At 45.1% G+C, this 20,075-nt stretch overlaps 1 protein-coding gene across 1 annotated transcript; it reads right to left on the reverse strand.

Moving 5' to 3' along the window:
• Positions 1-16,777: 16,777 nt before the first annotated feature.
• On the reverse strand, positions 16,778-18,595 carry her6 (hairy-related 6). The gene is made up of 4 exons (XM_022194722.2): positions 18,271-18,595; positions 18,003-18,098; positions 17,805-17,892; positions 16,778-17,639 (listed from the first exon to the last, which is right to left on the reverse strand). Exons 1-4 carry the CDS (start codon positions 18,376-18,378, stop codon positions 17,098-17,100), a joined length of 834 nt encoding a protein of 277 aa, XP_022050414.1. The 5' UTR covers positions 18,379-18,595; the 3' UTR covers positions 16,778-17,097.
• Positions 18,596-20,075: the final 1,480 nt, after the last annotated feature.

Raw genomic sequence — 20,075 nt, forward strand, 5'->3', positions numbered from 1 at the left:
GCATTAACATACAAAAACCCTAAAACTCACATACAAACCACATTCACTGCTCTCCTATCGATTTCTGTTTATTGCATGTGAATCCTTTCCTAAACAGCGAAGTCAGCACTGAACAGATCACCCTCTGTACGTTTTGCATGAAATGTGTTGAAACACAAATAAACAGAACCTCTCCACCCTGTTACCACCCATTTGTCCCCACAGTCACAACAGCAGAGAGTGAAAGGGATAGATTTTTGGGGCGACCTCTATTGTAGCTGGCTTTAATCCTGGCTGCGGCACCTTCCAGTGCACAAAGGGACAGCGAGCGGCAGGATGCCAGTCCTCAGTTCCCCCAACGCTGCACACAAAGCTACTGCCAAAGGGTTATGATTAGAACGTCAGTGTGGCCTGCAGAGCCCTTGCTGGGAAGGACGCAAGCTTAGACCCACGCCAAGCCAGGGCTCCGACAGCACTTTGAAGAATAGAGAGCGGGTGAAAGAGAGGGCCACAATGAATACCTAAAAACCCCCATTCAGGCAGACCTTGAGAAGCACAGGTTGCCTCTGTGGTCGGTCCTCCTCTGTTCTCTCGCTCTCTTCTGTTTCCTTCTTCACCTTGGGCTGAGAATTTGCTGAGGTCTGCAGCTTCCTCTGAGAACTCTTAGAAATGGAAAGAAGGATGACAAGACGGGGGGCGGACTTTTACAGAATAGCTTCGTCAAAACTGGCGTGACCCAGACCCAGCCCAAGATGCTCTCGCTGCTCCACTAATAGCCCGCATCAGCAAAAAGACAAAAGGAACTCCGCAATTATTAGATTTAAGGGCTAGCTGCAGTGAATGGGGAAGTCCAAATGAAGTCATTGTACGATGATGGAGGAGTCAGGGGTTAGCTGAGGTTCATCCACAGACCAATAACCAGATCTGGAATAATAATTAACCAGAGATGGCTATTAATCTTAACCAATGACAGTGGCTGAAACAATGAGGCCTGGCCAATTATTGAGCCCACGTCCAGCCTCACAGCTGTGGGACCGTCCATGACAGGAGGAGGGATCAGAGGGGTTTAACCACAACATACAGTACAGTGATGGATGAACTGCTGTTCTACAAGGACAGACATTGAAAGACAAATCTCACAAAGCCAGTGGGAAAGACCTCAATTAAAGGGTTTGCTGACAGCGCAGTTTCCTTGTTTTTGTAAAACATGACAACGACAGTAACTAATTAATTTAACAGACATAAGCGGGAAAACAACCACCAAAGTAACCAAGGTTTCAATCTGAGAATGCATTGTGGGTTTTCTATTCTGCCTGGCAGCATGATTGCATGTCTGTTTTCTCCATAATCCAGATTATTGCAGTTTGGATCAAAGTTAACTCGTAAAAGAAACAACATTATAGTGCAGAAAAGCACGACTCTGTCAGGATGGTAAAACAGCACACCAAAACCACTATAACAGTAATTACACTGAGGGAACATTTAATATATCTTGAAGAGATTCTGTTTAAAACAAAGCAAAACAAAACACAAAAGTTATAATCAGACTGAAATTAACACAGAGATTCAAAAAGAAGAGAAAGAGAAGAATAAACAAGAAAGGATGAGAAAAAGGAGTGGCAGCAGCAGACAGGTGTCAAAACCAAGTAGTCTGGCAGGATAGTTCATCCTTTTACACATAAATATGCGTACATACAGTACATATTGAAATGTGCTGTTTTTTAAGATCCATGCAAGCAGCAACTGATGATAAATAAGAAAAGACAAATAACAACTTTTACTCGCATTTTCTTCCAAACACAGACGCATGGAAACCAAACTGTGTTTTTCAATGAGTCTGGTGGTTCATTTTGGCCAAGAAATGCAGTTTGTGTAACATAGAGTGGAAATATCCACTAACTGTATGCTGATGTAGGTTTCTATTTTGAATTAAAACATCTAAACAGATCAGACAGCTCCTCTTTTTTTTTCTCCAAATTTAACACTTTCCCCGAATCTCTATTTCCTTAGTTGTCAAAGCTTATGAGTGGGCAGCGGTCAAACTCAGGATGAGAGTAAATATGTGATATATCTACATCTGATGCTGTTTTATTGTTTAATCTATTGAAGAGAAGACAGGCAAGAGGGGCAGAGGGAGGACAAGGTGGGAAACGGAGTATCTTGAGAGACAGAAGCCTGTGGGAGACAGTTGTGGGGAGGTGGTACAGTATGTGGCAGACCCCTGGCACACACGCCAGCTCCACTTTCCACGCTGCTCACTCTCCTGATGCAGGGCTCCCCCAGTGCCCCTGCCCTCCTCCCAGCACTGCTTTGTGTGCCCGCATAATCTCCCAGCAAAGGAGGCGACGCAGGTGGTCCCATCCCAGTGAAAGCTCGCCTCCCCCTCCATCCTCCATCACGCTTTTTCTTCTCCCTCGCTGCCTGTTCTTGTCTCTCCACCCTGGCTGCCTGCATCCTCTCCCTCTTCAGCCCCTGGCGTGGCGACACAAAGAGACACCTCCCTGGCAGAGATAAACCTATTTTAAAGATGCTGGGGGGGGGGGGGGGGGGGGGGGGGGTGTTGGGGGACGGACCTGACGCTCCCCGCCTCCTCTTCCCTTCATCTCGTTCTTGCTCCCAGGGAGAGCTGAGCCGCACAAGGCTTCAAGCACCATTAGTGCCTCAGCGGTGTGTGTATTTTTGTGTTTATGTCTGTTTGTCTTTTTCTGTGTGTTGTTGAGAAGGTTCAAAGGGTTCTGCCTCTATAGTTCACTAGTCAACATGATCCATGGGGAACTTTGAAAGCAGGGAGGCGACAGCAAGGGACAGTTTCAGGGTTTAAGTGGAGGTTACAGAGGGCAGTACAGATGTCGGCTCTCACCCTGAAGGATGGCCCCAAGTGGGTCGTGAAGGAATTTTTGATCCCAGAGGGGAGAAAATTTCCTCCAAGTAAACACATTCAAGAACATGCAAACCTCATCCTCAAAAAAGCATTATGTCTCTCTGTGTTCAGAGCAGTCAGGAAGGCCAACAGTGTAATAAACCATCAAAACATTTATGCACAAATTCTCCGCAAGGACTTTTAGGACAGTAGTTTCAAGTTTTAAAATTACTTGAATTACCACTTCATGATTTTAAGCCTTGGCCAAGCAGTCAAATTGCAGTTTACATGCATCTCTCCCTCTGTCCCTGAGCCATGGTGTTAAATAATGTCCAAGAAAGTGGTTTTGCAGAACATTATGAGGTCTCAGTGAAGGTGACCTTTGACCTTTTGGGTATAAAATGTCACGACTTTATTCACTTCATTTTAATCTATTCAATGGGTGTGTGAAGTTTAGTCATAATTTGCGGTTGAATTCTTGACTTGGGGCCAAAAATATGTTTTGTGAGGTCGCAGTAACCTTAATGTTTGATCATTAAAATACAAACAGTTCATACTTTAGTCCAAATGTTTGTGCCAAATATGAAGAAATTCCTAGGCAGTCATATGAATGGGAGAGAAAAATTGAAAAACAATGTCTTGGCCATGACTGGCACAAAGGTTTAAAAATCACATCAAAGCAGCGAAATATGGGCAATAAAATAAGAGCTGACATCCTTTAGGAACTACATTTGTTCTTGTACCACCACACCTTATTTGCAGCCTTACACAGTTTCACCCAACTCCTATACAGCAGAAATGGAAACAAATTCCCCATCACTGCATGAGAAGTAATTACCGAGGCTACTTCAAGGATATAAGGACAAAGTCCATTTCACTAAGTGGCAAAACATGGCTTCTCTTTTGCCCTGACATCATTGTTATCACACCCACCTCCCCCTTCAAACAAATCAGACATGGAAAATTGTCTGGTATTCCCCCCTGGGCGCTCCCAATCACGGCATGAAAGGCATGACGCAAGGCCAGGACAAAATGGAAGCCATTATAGCTAATTAGCTGCTGCCCTTTAAAGCGGAGGGACCTGCTCGCTGCCGGAGCTCTGAGTGTGTGTCAGAGCAAATGCCACTGACAGCTCCCACGCTACAAAGGAGGGAGGGAAGGGTTGGAGAGGAGGTAGAAGGAAAAAAAGGAGGATGAGGCAGACTGTGAATGAACTGGAAAGCATGCATCCAATTTCTTTTTTAAAATGTCTTAAAGGAAGGAAGTGCGCAGGAGAAAGAGAAAATGGAGATGGGGGGGTTTGCTGGGTCACTGGAAGATGGAGCAGGAAAAACTGGGGTGGGGTTTGGGGGGGCATTGAGCTACACGTGATGAAAGAGGCTCCTTCTTTGCTCTGCCAGGATCCGCATGGGCATTCTTCAAGCTCACCCAAGCAGAACTCGACTACGCACACACACACACAAAACCATAAAATTCACATATGCTCCGCTGCATCCTCTCCACCCCACCTCGGCTTTATCACACACCTGAAGGTCTGCCTGCTGCCCGATTACCCAGCCTGCTCTCTCCTTTGCGCGTCTGTCATCATGCTCCTATGGTTACAACAACCCTAAACCACACGCATCACGCACTCTCTCTCTCTCTCTCACACACACACACAGATAGGAATAGATAAGCAGCGGACACACATGGTTACACACACAAACAGACTGAAAGTCAAACACACACACACACACACACACTTAGTTAAACACTCTTTACCCCCCTGGGCTGCCAGCTCGTCTCAGCCTGTACATGCAGGTATTAGACTGTAATCACTTCTGCATTCAGCTGCTTCATGCATTTCACTAAAATTGCAAACACAACCAAGTGATTCATCTGTTTTACATCACTGTTTGAGATCAGAATCTGTATTCGTCATTGATCTAAAGTATTCATACTGTATATACGGTGTGTCAGAGATATTCTCTCAGTGTCTAATGCCCTCTAATTCTGCAGCAAACACAGCAACAGTCTCTACTTGCATATCTTACTGCTCGGTCAGAGAATTACTCTTCCATGCCGACGATTAAGATGAAGTTTCATTTAATCGTGTCTTTTTCCTCTGTTTCAACTCCACACCACTGGTCCTGATTGTTTATTCATCTCCTCCCGAGCACAGCCTTCAGATCTCCAGAAGCACCACAGAACAGAAGTCAAGGCCTCATCCACCCACATGTCCAATCTGTCCTTCCCAAATGAGCGCCGACGGATGATTTCCTGTGCGCTGGAATCCGTAACTTCTTATTCTCAGCCCCAAGTCTGGCGGGAGACATTGAGAGGGGGTTAGAGGTCCGGCATCTTTTCACACATCTCTGCAGACATAAAGCGCAAACAAACCTCGGGGTCTTTATCACTGAAATCTAAGCCCCCTCAGCCGATTTCATGTCTGTGGGCTCGAGGCTGGGAGATGCAACGATGACCACCTGTTCTCTGTTTCTCCTCATAGTCGCTTTTGTCATGGGCTTTACATTCTTTCAAACCATTACGAGCCCAGGGCGAAACTTAAGCTTTTGCCAATTTCTCCCTCACTGACCCGTATATGAGAACCTATACAGCCTCCTTTCAGAGGCTTCTTATGTGTCTGTCTTCGTTTGAGGGAAATTAAAAACACAGAGAAAAGGGGTTATCTTATAGGTTTCTATAGGTCTTACAGTTTCAGCACAAGTATCACAAGAGTCACCGCCGCTGAATGATATTGGAGAGTTTTTTTCTTAAACAAAAGCACTGATTTACAGGGGACTCTCCTTTGTTCCACCCCACTGAAATAAACTGAGTCATGGAAGCATTTATTGAAGAACTTTGAGGGGTTTAACAGGAGACAGTGAAAAGGGGTCCTCATACATATAGATTCCATCAACCAGCTATAAAAACTGAAGGGAGAGGAGACTCATTTACGGGGTAACATGGCTACATTTTACTGCTCTGTGGCATTGAGGCAGAGGAGGCAGAAAGGACGCCTCTTTTGTTTGCTGCACGGCTGCAGCAGACAATGATCGAGGCGTGTGGAGCACAGGAATGTCCTTACTGTAGACAATCTCGGAAGTCGAGCTCGAGTGTGTGTCTGTCTGTCGCTTTGTCCTTGTGTCAATGTGTGTCCATTTTCATGACAGACAGGACTGTGGGAAAAGTGCCCTTACAAACAGCATCTATTGTTTAACCTCCATTTATTTGCAGGGCGGTTTCATTCCGCTGATAAGTGATGGGGAGAACCGTAGATGAAACAAATTCAATCCACTGCTTCATTGTGACTCGCTTACATGAATCACTTCTGATTAGCCTCAAGTTAGCATGGCCAGGGCCGTCAATGAAAGCTCACAATCACACCGAAGCCTCGCAAAAATCAGGAATCTCCGTCCCATTGAACACCAGTCACTTCTCTGCTGCGCTACAGAGGCGTTCATAGACCACTGTCAGGCCTCACTGTCACTGTCGTCACAGAGTCAGCCATAATGGGCTCTGACTATTATTAATACAGGGCCCGAAGCACTCCCAGCCACATCCAAGGGCTCTCCATAAAATATGTTAATCAAATCGGGCCCCTGGGGGCCCCTCAAAGGGAGCTTTAACACAAATTGAATATCACTGATGGCTTCGTAGGAGGGGTTGGTCTCAAAGGGGGGGAGGCCCTAACCCTGTTAGTCACACGGGTCGGGGCTCAATGATGCTGCATATTTCCAGTCACTGTCAATTACCCTGATATCGTCTGTGGAGGGTCGCATGCAGCCGGCGCTTCAGGAGGAAAGAGAAAGTGTTGAGCAACTGGTGGCTGGATCTGTGCAGCACGTGGGAAACTCTGAGTAGGTGTGTGTGGGAGAGACAGAGAGGAATTTTGTGGTCTTCAGAACAAATTGTCAGCCCATGATGCCACATGCTAATCACACTAATGTCTGCTGGCTGAGTTTAGAAGGAAGTGGACATGCCAGGGCTGGATTAGTACATCATCAAATTATCTAATTGTGCAATCTATGACAGCTTGGCTGCTCAGTGTTCTCTGAGACGGAGTAATGATGAAGGCTGTAAAGGTTTAGGCTTAGGTCGATAGACAATATGTCTTTTCTAAGAAAGACAGCAGTAGACCATAAGGGACCAATTAAGCACAGGACAAATTAAAGCGAGAGCAGTTAAACATCTCTTTTTGGTTGTACTGAAGCAGCTAAGAGACTCAAAAACCCATTCAGCTGACATTGCTAAATACAGCACTGCAGAAAATGATAGAAAATAAAACATTTTTTTCAGAAGTATCTTCACATTCCTGTCTATATATACTTTATTGCGGCTGAAGAGCCATTTGACTTTTTCCATTGTAAATATAAAGTTTCAAGAAGTGGATATTGCAAGGTTTGTAGAATTAAAGCTCTGAAATTTTTTACTGTCGCAATTATTTTAAGGTTCACATCAAAGTAAAGCCAATTAGTTCATTTCAGTGCATTAATATCTGACTGTAAATTTTGTCAGAATCACCAGTGAGAAGCCAAATATGCACAAACCAACATCTGACACTATTGCAACTTTTAATTTAAAGAATGCCACAACTGCAGGAAGTCACTTCAATAACAGAAAGAATAAAAAACCTTCTGTCCAAATGAAAGCCAAGATAGGACAAGTTTTTCAAACAGTGCTGCATGAAACATTTATAGAAGTGCCTGCAACATAATCAGCGTCCGTCTTCATGCTAAAGCAAATCAAACCCTAACCCTTATTTAACATTGAAAATGGTGCAACCAGCTGTGTATTTATCCATATGTTGGTAAAGATATGAGTTTCTGGAGCACACTGACCACAGAGCCTGAAAAGAAGTTGTTTTCTTTGCTTGCTTTTTGCCCTGGAAACTTTCTGCCATTTAACTAGGAAACTAAAAAGGAAACTAAACAGCCTCCGTCCACAGCTAATGGGGGCAAATGTGTCAAACCCAACACAGAAGATCGTTGGTGGAGTTTTACTTTAACTGCTCAGCAGTAAATCTTTACTTTTTTGTAACTTTATCTCAAGCACATGGCAACTGATGTTACAAATCCTAATTTTAATGTCCAATGCCACTGTTTTAATGACTTATTTCTACAATATCTGCACATGGCAACTATACAACGGTAAAGGTTAGAGATAGATAATGGTTATGGAGAATCAGCTATGCTTAAGGTGTGACTAAGGTTATCCAGTAAGGTGGTAAACACAACATAGCTGCAGTTTAAAAAAACAGGTTTAATGGTTGTGATGGCACATACATTACCGGACACACTACATCATACATTGCACTGAACCTTGGCAGTGGATTTGAAGTTTCCCTGTAAGAGATCTGCTACAGTATATAGTTGCCGCACTGTCTTCCTCAGTCAGTCATCTTTTTCATTCGCTGATTTATCTTCAGAGCTGCCACACTGCAGCTTCACTCACAGCTATTGCAAGTGAGGGAAAAACAAAGGACCCAACGCTTCCTGTAGTTGACCACGCAACACAATACTGTTAGAAACATGCCATTTATTCTTCTGAGGTCTCAGCTCCTCGTCCCACACTCGGTGGCTACATAACAGCTTCTGGGATAATCACATTGGACCCATTTCCCAGAGAAAGCAGGGTTTACAAGTCCAGACAGCATGACAAACCTGCCAGGACCCCCAACTTAAAACACACAAACACCACCATGCACACGGGCGTTTGTCTCATTCATGACGCAAACCGAAGCTAAGATAACAGGGTGTTGTGGGAGTGTTTGAGAACACGCTCCACAAAGGTGAAGTTACGCTGACAGATGAGGTGGGAGGCATGGAGTATGTGTACACACACACACACACACACACACACACACACACACACACACACACACACTCACACACACACACACACACACACACACACACACACACACACACACACACACACACACACACACACACACACACACACACAGAAAAACACCTTCAGTCTGGTATAAACCCACACTCAGGCTTTTTCAATGTATTTAGAAGGCAGATAAACAACAAAAGACACTCAAACACACTCACGATCATACCCTCACACTCTCTAAATGACATGGAGAAACTCTTCTATTGTGCAGACCCTCATACACACACACATACACACAGCTGGCTTTGTGTCTAGAGCGTCTCGCGGTCGTATCTCTGTGGCCAGCTCCTCTGCCGTTCCCGCCATTGGCTCCAAAACGGGAAAGAGGATTAACTGCTGGTCCACGTCACAGTTTAGGCTGCTTTTGCATGGACAGTTTGGAAGGAGGTGGGATAATGCCATTTCATGTGTCTGAATACGGACATGATGCAATGTATTTCAATGAAAAAGTGCAACAGTGGAACAAGCGGAAACCAAACTAAAGCCAGCAGTGAGAAACAAAGGAGAAGTTGGGACCAGACGGATGTTTGAATGGAAGTGAGGACCAGTCAGTAAAAACTTGTTAAACTTTCATTTGAATCAGTTTACTGTCTTGCTTTCCTGCTTGTCACCACAGCTGCTCCACATACATGCATGTGTAGCGTACACAAAAGAACACAGTAATCTTTTACAAATGCAAAAATGTTAAACAATGGCCCGACAGCCCACACACAGCGTTAACTCAAATCCAAAAGGTGACAAAGTGTGGAAAATGTGAAACTTCTCACCATTTTTCACATTCTGTCAGCTTCAAATTGGTGATTTTTAAATATCTGAATAGGCTCTTTATTAGTTTTCCTACTGATACTATACATACAGTATATATATGTATATATTTATAGTGCTGCTTAAAAAAAATAGACCGCAAACATTTTGACACAGCTTATTTAGGGACAATACACATTAACTCACACACAATTTTGTATTTCATAAGTCTGTCCTATATTGTATACACTTTGCATGTGTGGGCACATCTACTAGGTGAAAAAAGGAAAACAGTGTGTGCTTAATAGAAACAACGAACAGAAACAGCGATTAGGAAAAATGACATTTCAGGTACAGAAATCCATCCTCATATTTAAACACTGTGATGGAGATTTTTCAAATGGTTTCATTGTGTTTATGATGACATGTCGTAATGTAAACTAAAATTTAAACCATGTGGCTCTAAACTCTGCAGGCATATTTCGAGTACACATGTATGTAGCAGGTGTGTCTTTCTCACAGTAAATCACTATTTGTTGACAATTGCTTTTATATTATATCATCATTGCTGTGGATATATATGATATAAATTCAGCTAGTTTCAGGAATAATGTAAAATGGTGTGAGTGTTGACTTCATGTAACATCCACAATGAGGTGGAAGCAGAAACTATTAGAAGATGATGATGAACGTGATGACTACAATGTCAAACAAATATGTACGGAAACGTGCTAGACTAAATAGTCCACAAAGCCGCACACGCCCAAAAATCAAACACATCGGAGCAAGTTTCTCAGCAGGATTCTTCATTAGTGGAGGAGTTTCCTCTTTCTGAACACATTACCATCATTTCCCATGCTGAAGTGTGAGCCATTAAATCAAAGAACACAAACGCAACTGTTTGCACAGTCGAGTCTTAATCCATCAGTTTGTGTGCCGACACCTCCCCCTGTATCTCCTGTGTGTGTGGCCCTGAAGTTAACATTACATCATTAACACCGTCATCACGACTTTACGGCAACAACATTCAGTGTGCTGATTTCAGGTTTGCTGACTCCATCCCAGCTCCATCAGAGGGAAAAAGAGCTGGACATCCGGAGCCGTTTGATGTATTCAAGGGTCAAAAAATCTGGTTTCTCTTTTCCCCTTCATCTCTGAGGGGCCCAAGCCTCCGTGGAGGAGCTGTTAAACGCAGGAAAATAAAACCAGCCACGCGAGGGCAGAGCTCGTAGATCATGCCGCCAAACAGCATGTAAGTTGAGTGTGTGAGGGGTGTGCTCCTCTCTGCTGCTGCACTTCACAAGTCTCCCTGGGCCACGTTAATTGATCTCAGCCTCACTTGCATGTGAGAAGAGACACAAAACTCAACACAATAACATTGATGTAGTGTGCAGATAGTAGTTGTAAGCAAGCACTCTCACACATATCTGAACACAGATTCTAGGTACACACACACACACACTGCAGCAGCACAAAATATGGCATAAGTAAATCATTTCAAGATCCTGCCATATGAAAACACACATATGGGAGTTTAACTAGATTCAGGCTGCATAGCGTTATGCGCTGCATGCACAAGGAAGAAATCATCATGGTATAGAGTGACACTGTAAACCTGACCTCTGACTTTCCTGTGGAGGCAGGCAAGAGAAAAAGCGAGCATCTTTTCAAGCTGGTCAAGCAGAGAAAACCACGTCCCTTCAAATCTGTGAATATATTTTTCTCCTATTCCTGGAGGGGTACAGTGCTGAAATTATCTCCTCATTTATTAAGCTAAATAAACCATTTAAAAGCTTCTTGGATAATCTAAAACAACACTGTTTAAAGAAGAAAAAGCGGCTAAACTTAAAATCTGCGATACACTTTCACAGAAACAGTATGCTGTCACCCAACTTACTACAGCTACAGACTAGCTTAAGTAGTTTTTATAATGTCTGCAATTGGAAGAAACGTGTAATTTATTAGTTTATCCATTTATTTAGCACAGGTTATTTGCATTTGCTTTAAAAGGAACATGCAATGAGCATCAAAGTGTATTCGAAAAATGCAGAAGAGCCAAAAGTGTGTGAAATAACACAGTGAAAGATATGAACAAGGCAAACATAGCATATGAGGCTCTACTAATGTTAAACCATCAGAGCTCAGAGTAAAAAAACGCCCAAGAAAAGCAATGTGTGGTTTATGTATTTAGATTTTACACATTTCTGATCCTGCTATTGTTTATTATATATCATTCTTTTTTCATTAGAATTTCCTGTTTTTTTTCTGGGAACAAATCTCAGGGGTCTGACCTCTAGGTTGGGAAACTTGGATCTGAAGGATGAAAGGGAGGCTCAGAAGTGCTTCATGAAGAACTTCTTTGTGTCGTATCAAAACCAACCAAACTGTCACCGTTGGCAGTTGTTTGGATGCTAGTGTGGTGGGAACTTGTTTGCCTGGTCTATTTGTTTGTTGTGATGGTCTCTGAGGGGGAGAAACCCTCCCACTCAATTGGCCTTGGGTTCCAGAGTAGCTGGAGGACAGGTCACACAAAGGCCCAGTGTGATGGGGTCATCACTGTCACCACCCAGAGTTAGAGGATGTGCCAACTTTGTAAATGACAGCTGCGTATGGTTGCCATGTCCTGCTCCCCTCAAGTCATCATGCCCTGAAACCATCCACTAAAAAAAACAAAAAACATCAACAACATGTTTACGGACCAAAACTGGGAGGGGAGCATGGAGGAAAAAAAAGAGACTACTTCTAAAGCCTGGAGACTACAAAAGAAACAATCCTTCAGCATCACAGGACCACCTTTGCTGGAGTTCTTGTTTTTGAGTGCGTGTGAGAGGCTGGGCTGGTGAGAAACATTGTGGATTTACATAGCAGTCTGCGACTTCAAACAAGGTGGCTGACATTTGAATGGACTGGTGGTGGGAGCCTCTGGTGGGGTTTTTGTTGCCATGCAGGGTGAGCCAAGGAAAGTGGGCACACACACTACTGGGATCTATGTGTAGACAGCTTGTCCTGTTTACTGGGTCCACAGGTTACCATAGGAGCCCAGCACAAACTGAGGGTGTAAGACACAAAGAAAGAGTATGACAGAGAACAATGGAGAGACTGGGAAATGGAAGCATGAAGGGAGTTTACTGCGTGAAGTATATACCGTGTCACTAGGTACGCTGTTAACAGACGACACAGCAACACGGATGAGTAACACTCTAATAGTAGGGGAGTGAAGATCAACTCCGTGAGATCTGGATGCCCTTTTGTAGCAACTACAAGTTATTTTGAGTTGTGTGACTCTGTCTGTGACTACAGCAGCTTTTATGGATGAGTGACAAATGTGGGCTCTGTACTACATGCTGCTAACTAGCCTTATGGGAATGCAGAGGTTTGTATTCCAGCAGGAACCAAGTCCATCCTTATGTTCATCCTCTTATTGAAAGATTAATCAAATTACGAATTTATGTTTAACTCAATCCAACCATCTTATGTGTTTTCGCTGTTGGCTTACAGCTGCATCATTATATATGAACACACATAGAAATACAATGTGAAGTTTCCTGGTCTTTTATATGATACAATCTCACTGTCCCTTGTATGCCAACATGTCAAGAATTAACAACAGGACATGTCTCTGCATCATCACTCTCCACCTAGCAGCTGGTTTACTTCCACATAATTACTTTTTTCTGACTTGTCATCGACTTCATTTTGAAATGCCGTGAAATACTAGACGATTTCAGTTCCTTCCAAGGAAACAATCAGAGAAAAAAAAAATCAGATTGTTTGGTTGATTTGCTCACAACTGATATCTGAAACTGGGCCATAGCCGGTGATGAGGGCTCAGATGTACACACACTGCTTCATTTCTTCTGATTTTTCCTTAACTTCAGCTTTAATTTCTGTGCGATGCTGGATTGGTTCAGACCTCCAGTCATTCCAGTGAAACAATCAGAGAAGGAAAAATTAAGTTTTGTTCAATCTGCTCAGAAGTCATATCTGAACTGGGGCCAAAAGCAGTGATGAGGGATCAGATGTGCACACACTGCTGCATTCTAAGCCAAAATGATTGGGAACCACTACGCTGCATAAGCTGTTAAACTCCTGAGCCAGCACACATGATCCTGTGCATTTGTTGCACTTGGCAGATAAAATGACTGACCTTCATTCAGTAATTAGTTGATCTCAGCATGTCACGCTGATACAGAACAATGATTAAAAAAGATCCTAAAATACTCCTGGACAGCTGTAGCTAAACGTTTGACAACGTCCAACCATAACAGTATCAACCTCAGGAGGAATAAATGTTAGTTCAGCACACAGGGAACCGAAGGGAAAACCCTTTGCTCCTGACAAGGAACACCTGTCTGAGTGAGTGTCTGCTTTGGAATGAGTGCAAGCCTCTGGGACGCAGGGAGGAGAGCATGTGAGCGAGTGTACGCATGTGTGTCTGAAGAAGTCTGCGCAAATAACCAGTCAGGGTCATAAATGCGTCTCAAGAAAACTTAAATAACTAATCTAACTTTCCATCGCAATGCACGGTTGGGTCAGGATTCAGACTGCACACACACACTGATCCACTTCCGCCCACACAAATCCAACACTTCTCTCTCTCTCCCCTCCCACAGCTTTCCCTTTCCCTGCCTGGCTGCTCTGCCGGCTGGCTGACGAGCCGTGCTGCCTGGCTCGGTGGCGGTTGCCCTGTCTATCAGTCTATTTTCAGGCTCAGGGCCCAGCGCCGAGGCAGGCAGTCAGTCAGTCAGGCGGTGTGGTGGAGGGCAGAGGGGTTGATGCGTGTGTCAGAGAGGCGCTCTCCCACATTCCCCTGGCGGCTGGCAGCAAGCCGGGCCTGCGGAGGGGGGTTCGCCTCTTTCTCACGACCTCTCAGGTTCCTGCGCTCATCTGGGAGCTATTCATTTCCTGCCAGAAAACAGCCTTCCCCTGCAACTGCAGGAGGGGAGTAGGGGGGAGGAGGAGGAGGGGAGGGTGTGCAAGGGGATGGAGGGGGGGAGCAGAGAGAGAGGAGTTTGGCTTCAAAATGAGTCCAGGGCTTGGTACAGCAAGCCCTGGGCTTAAATCATAAAGCTCTTGCTTGTCTGGGCTGCAATCAAAGACAGTCCCAGTGATGGGCCAGGAGAGCGAGGGAGAGAGAGACAGAGGAGCTGTGAGAGAGAGAGGCCGAGTGGACCATATGGTAGCACTTAGGGAGCCAAGGAGGAAGCACAGGGGCTTTTTTCCCCCCTCTCTTCGCTCCCTGCATGCACGCGGAGTGTGGGAAAAGTTAATGGACACGCATGGCAGCTAACCCCCCGGTCGTGTTGTGACATGTGTGCGGTCACTCCGGCAGCTCGGCCACTGCACTGGGTAATTGGAGAGGCTTGTAAAGCTGTTCTCCAGAGGGGAAGAGACCACTGAAGATGTTGGCTGGCGGGGGTTCGAAAGGGGAGGCGGTGAGGCAGGGTGGGAGGGCTCAGCAGCTGGGTGTTGTCCGGGTCACACCACGTGCCTCCCAGACGTCCCGTGTCCAGCTGTGGCCCCAGGGCTCGGGGCAGGAAGCTCGACATCGGTGCGAGCGCAGCTGGAACGCTGTGGGAACGTTCTCTGTGCGTGGAGAAGCCGTGGCTCACAGGAGGCCGACTGTTACCATGTGTGGCAGGCCTTTCCTTGAACCCCCATCGGTTTAACTCCCCACTACTTCACCCATTGTGCCCTTTGGCCAGGCATGTCCTCACCCAGCACCCTCCGTACACACACACACACACACACACACACACACACACACACACACTCCACCAGCAAACGCATGCATGCACAAGCACACACATGGCTTAAATCAAACAGGGATGCATGGCCCCCTGTAAAAAGGTGTGATGGAAATTCAAAATGATGGCACTTATCCACACTTTGTGCCTCTTAGCGCACTGATAATTGCAAACACCTGCACCCCCTCCCCACACACACACCCCCTTCAAAGGAGGGCCACACTCGGATAGCTGGAGGGGGCATCCACACCTGGGCAGAGCAGAGCGCTACCACATGGCTCTGTGGCGATGTGTTTAACATGTCCTTCTGCTGTCAGCCCCACTGGCATCAAGGAACTCCCTCAGCTCTGATTAAAGACACAGCCTGAGGCACCTCTCTGTTCCGTACTGTCAGGAGATTAATGCCACAGCTCATGTGAAAGCTGCCTAAACAGCGGAAATCCTCATAATGATGATTTTTCTAGGGGCTTGATCACTTTAAGTTGTTCATTGACTGTTATTTATTAGTCTTATAGGTGATTTCCCATGCAGAAACTTTTGAGTGGCAATAACCACTAGTTCTTTGCATCAGTAAGTGGTTATTTACTTTAATATTACATCAAAATATGATTAAATATACAAACAAAAGCTACATTTTAAACATCATAAGAAGCAATTAAGTATTCTAAGTTAAGCCAAAACTAAAAACTCCAGTGTCTGGACTTACTAACAAATAATCAGTCAGTTTCCCTGTTTCCTTTATCAATCCTTTGAATTAGAAAAAGGTTGCACACAGTTCCAGTAAGTGACGACCAGACAGCAGCCACTCAGGCTCCTCTGCATCGATCTGCAAATACCAATCAGATTGCAATGTACTTCTTCGCTGCTAGATGGCGTAAGTGACCTCTGTAAAGCACCAAAGTTTCCACAAGACCAGGCCAAACAGCTGGACCGTCAGAGAGAAGCTCCACTAACAGATAATCTTGCTCCCGTGTGTGATTAATTACAGCACCACTGTCTCCTGTTTTAGTCACTTATATAGATAACAGAGTTACAATCAGCCTACAGCTTACTCACAGTCTGGTCCAGTTTACCTCAAAGTTTCGTCCTGACACTTCAGCAGGATATATATCTTGTGCCTCTTAACAAAAAGCACATTCAGTTTGAATCAAAGTATTTCTAGTAAGAGGACAGGCACTCTCACCAGCAATATTTTCTTCTAAAATTGCAACAACTTGTAATGACGGTGCTGTTGGCTAAATAAGTGTGGGTTAAACACCATTAATATCAATTTCTAACCCAAAATGTAGGTTTAAAACACTTCGAGTCTATGTGTAAACAATGCACTCAATCGAAAGTATGTCACCTAAAACCCCACAAAACTCCAATGCTGAAACAAATGAAGTTTCTGCATTCGTGCCACATGTCAGTTTGCCTTTTACACACCAACATTATATTTCGATGACTTGCTTAAATGTCAAATAAACTACATTAACATGCAGAGAATCGTATCATTTTTCAATACTATACATCAATAAGTAGATCAGATTTAGTTTTGCCAACAAACAACGCAGGGACCAGCGCATGTTTTTAATGTCTTTACAAATTTATTTGTCTTCCAAAACGAAGAACAGCATAAGAGCATTGAACATATCTTTGGCATCACACAGTAAAAAAGACAACTCAAATATATATATATAAAAATGCAGTGAACGGACTTCCACAATACAAATCCCATTTCAATATGAACTTTACTCCCTTGTTAGCTGTACAAATATAGTGCATACTCTTTCCATTTAACAAGAAAAAAAACAGATTTAAAACAACTGTCTAACATTGAACAAAGAGAGAACTAGTTAAGCGTCACTTTAAAGTCTCTGTGGTCCTTCTCCACTGTTTTGTTTTTCACCACGGTCGCCACACTGAATCCGTGTTACCTGACGGGGCTCCGGGGGAAACAGCAGCCGGAACAGGCACCGACGTGCTGACGTTGTTGGCGTACACGGGAATAACGGGGCCGTTTGGCGCAAACGCTGCATTGGGTATGAGGAAAGCAAACTGTCCGTCTGTGGCAGGCACGATCTGGAAACCGCCATAGACTTTGGTGGCGTCTGAGGGTAAACTGGCCGGAGAGGAGCCTCCTTTACAGGACACCGGGTTCATGGGAAGGACCTGCGGGGACGAGCTGGGGATCTGCACCATGGACTGGCCGAAGGAAGGGTGCGTTGGTCCGGCAGTAGAAGGGAGCTGATGTTGGTGCTGATGCTGGCTGGGATAGTTCATAGCGTTGATCTGGGTCATGCAGTTGGCCAAGTGGCCGAGGAGCCGCGTCCTGACTTCGGTGTTGACACCCTCACAGGTGGAGAGGAACCGGGTAACTTCATTCATGCATTCACTGAATCCGGCGCGGTATTTTCCCAAGACAGTGGGGTCGGTGTTCAGAGCAGCTGCAGGAAAATCACAAAGGTGTATCTAAGTCAGGCGCACAGCTCTTTAGATTATATCTGTTAAACATTACGACTGACTCTGAAAGCAAAGCTTGCAAAACCAGAGCAGACTTGGATCTCAAACGCACAGTTTGACGACAGATTTGTCCGGGAAACGCGACTTACCGGTCATCTGAGCCCTCTGGAGGTTCCGGAGATGTTTCACCGTCATCTCCAGGATGTCCGCCTTCTCCAGCTTGGAGTGCCTGGAGCTCTGAGGGGACGGAAAACACGCATGGTTAGGATTACACGCTCACTTTCTCACCATCTCACACACTTACTTTTAAAATCTCTTCATAACCAGGATGACGCCTGAATACTTACATCTTTTTTGAGAGCATCCAGGATGAGAGTTTTCAGCTGCCCCAAGCTCTCGTTGATTCTGGCTCTTCTTCTCTTTTCCATAATTGGCTTGGAAGACTTTAAAACAAAATGACAAACTTTTAAAATGTGCACTTGTTTCGTGCGTAAAAGTGAAAATCGTCGTTTTGGATAAGGAGCTTGTATAAAATTACGTCCTAAATGGTTAACGTGTGTTGTTTTTAAATGACAGTGAGCGGTAAATATTTTGTGATAGTCAACCAATACCAACCTTTCTGTGCTCGGAGGCTGTCTTGGGTTTATCGGGAGTTGTGTTCATGCTTGCCGGGGTTGCAGCAACCGGAGAGGAGGAGGTTTTTTCCATCATATCGGCAGGCATCTTTTTAATTAGAAATATCCCACAAAACCACAGCAAATTACGGTCCACTGATGTAGGAAAAGGGAGATGAATATATCAGCTTGTGATATTCAAAAGTCCCTTCTCCCGCAAAAACACAGAAAAAAAATCCTGAGATTGGTATCAAGTTTTAAATCCGTTCGAGCGATGCGCAGCAGCTACCAGCAGCGGATGCAGTCTCTCTGTTGGGCTCTCCGCGTGTGGCTTGTATTTATATCTCGCACTGCACGCGAACGGCTCGTGTGAAACTTCCCAAACTTTCTTTCCCACAGTAACTTTCCACCAATCAGGGCGAGGGACACGCGGCCCGAGGGAGGACGGCTCGTGGTCGGCGCCCTCCCATTGGTTGTTTGGCCGCTGGAGCTGGCGGCCAATGGCGCGCGGCCCGGGTTCAGGGCACAGCCGGGGAAACTGCCTTCAGTCTTCAATCATCGTAGCGTTTACATATTAACAGTGGAGCCGCTGACTGGGCACCGCCACCAGGAGCGGGCACAGGGACTCCTTATCTAGCAGACAGCAGATAACAGCAGAAAGAATAATAAAATAATCATGAAACACTGCGTAAGTTTGGTGCGTCAAATCCTACGAATTCACATCTGCACCACACACATGCAATATCAATAAAAGCAGCTTCCCTTCCCACATTCACAAGGACGCCACTGCCTTCTCAGGGGCTCCACATTTATTGGCAAAATAAGGTAAAACTGGGAAGCAATTTTCTACTGGGAAGCGGTTGGTAATCTGGCGATGTGAGTTTCAGTCATGTGCCATGGAGGCACAGCGGGGAGCACTTCTGTTTTGTTTTGTGTTTTTTAACCAAAGTTAAACAGTTCTGACATCTGTAAAAGACAACTGGATGACAACTACCACACATACACGCACACACAGCAAAGCGCGATATTATGTTCTCAGCTCATCTGGCTGAACCCTGAGAAGCTGGGGGGGGGAAAGAAAACGCGCACACTCCGTTTCCACGTTACCGTCGTCCCCAACTCTGTGGTACAAATTTTGGCACTTAATCATCTGTCGGTGTTGTGAATGTGGAGCACGTGCCAGGATGTTTTATGAGCGCGGTGGTTGGAGGTTTGGCCGCCGGGCTGCCGGGGGGCCGCCGGGCCAAGGGAGGAGGGTGAATGTGTGGAGGGGAGGGTGCGCTGAGGGGAGGGTATGTGGTGGCGGCGGCGGTGGTTTACATTAGAGGGGAAGGTAAATAGCAGCTGCTGTTTTAAAAGCCTGGGAAAACCACGCCCACAGAGAGAGCTGGATCGGGCTCCCTTATCGGAATGTGAGCCAGAGCAGAGATATTTCTGAGCTTGGAGAGCTCATACGATCACACCGATGCCTCCTCCTCCTCCTTTTTTCCTCCTCCTTCCCGCCTGTGGCCGCCCCACGGCGTTCAAGGCTTTCTTTCTTTCTTTTTTAAAAAAAAAAAAATCAGGCCATAATTTCATTTCCTTATCTTTATTGCAGTGAGAGAGCGACGCAAGAGCAGACGAGCATAAACAGGGAGAAATAGCTCCGCAACTGCGTCTTACAAGTTTATAGAAGGGCTGCAGCTCTGCGTTTTTTTCAGGTTGAGCAACTGCGGGCACAAACGGGGAAGTTTATAAACCTGCGCTCTGTGTAATAGGCTACAATGGGTTAAGGGGCATTTAAAGTTTGAAGAGTCCTTGAGGTGA

The sequence above is a fragment of the Acanthochromis polyacanthus genome, chromosome 4, assembly GCF_021347895.1.
Source record: "Acanthochromis polyacanthus isolate Apoly-LR-REF ecotype Palm Island chromosome 4, KAUST_Apoly_ChrSc, whole genome shotgun sequence".
Classification (NCBI taxonomy): Eukaryota; Metazoa; Chordata; class Actinopteri; family Pomacentridae; genus Acanthochromis; species Acanthochromis polyacanthus.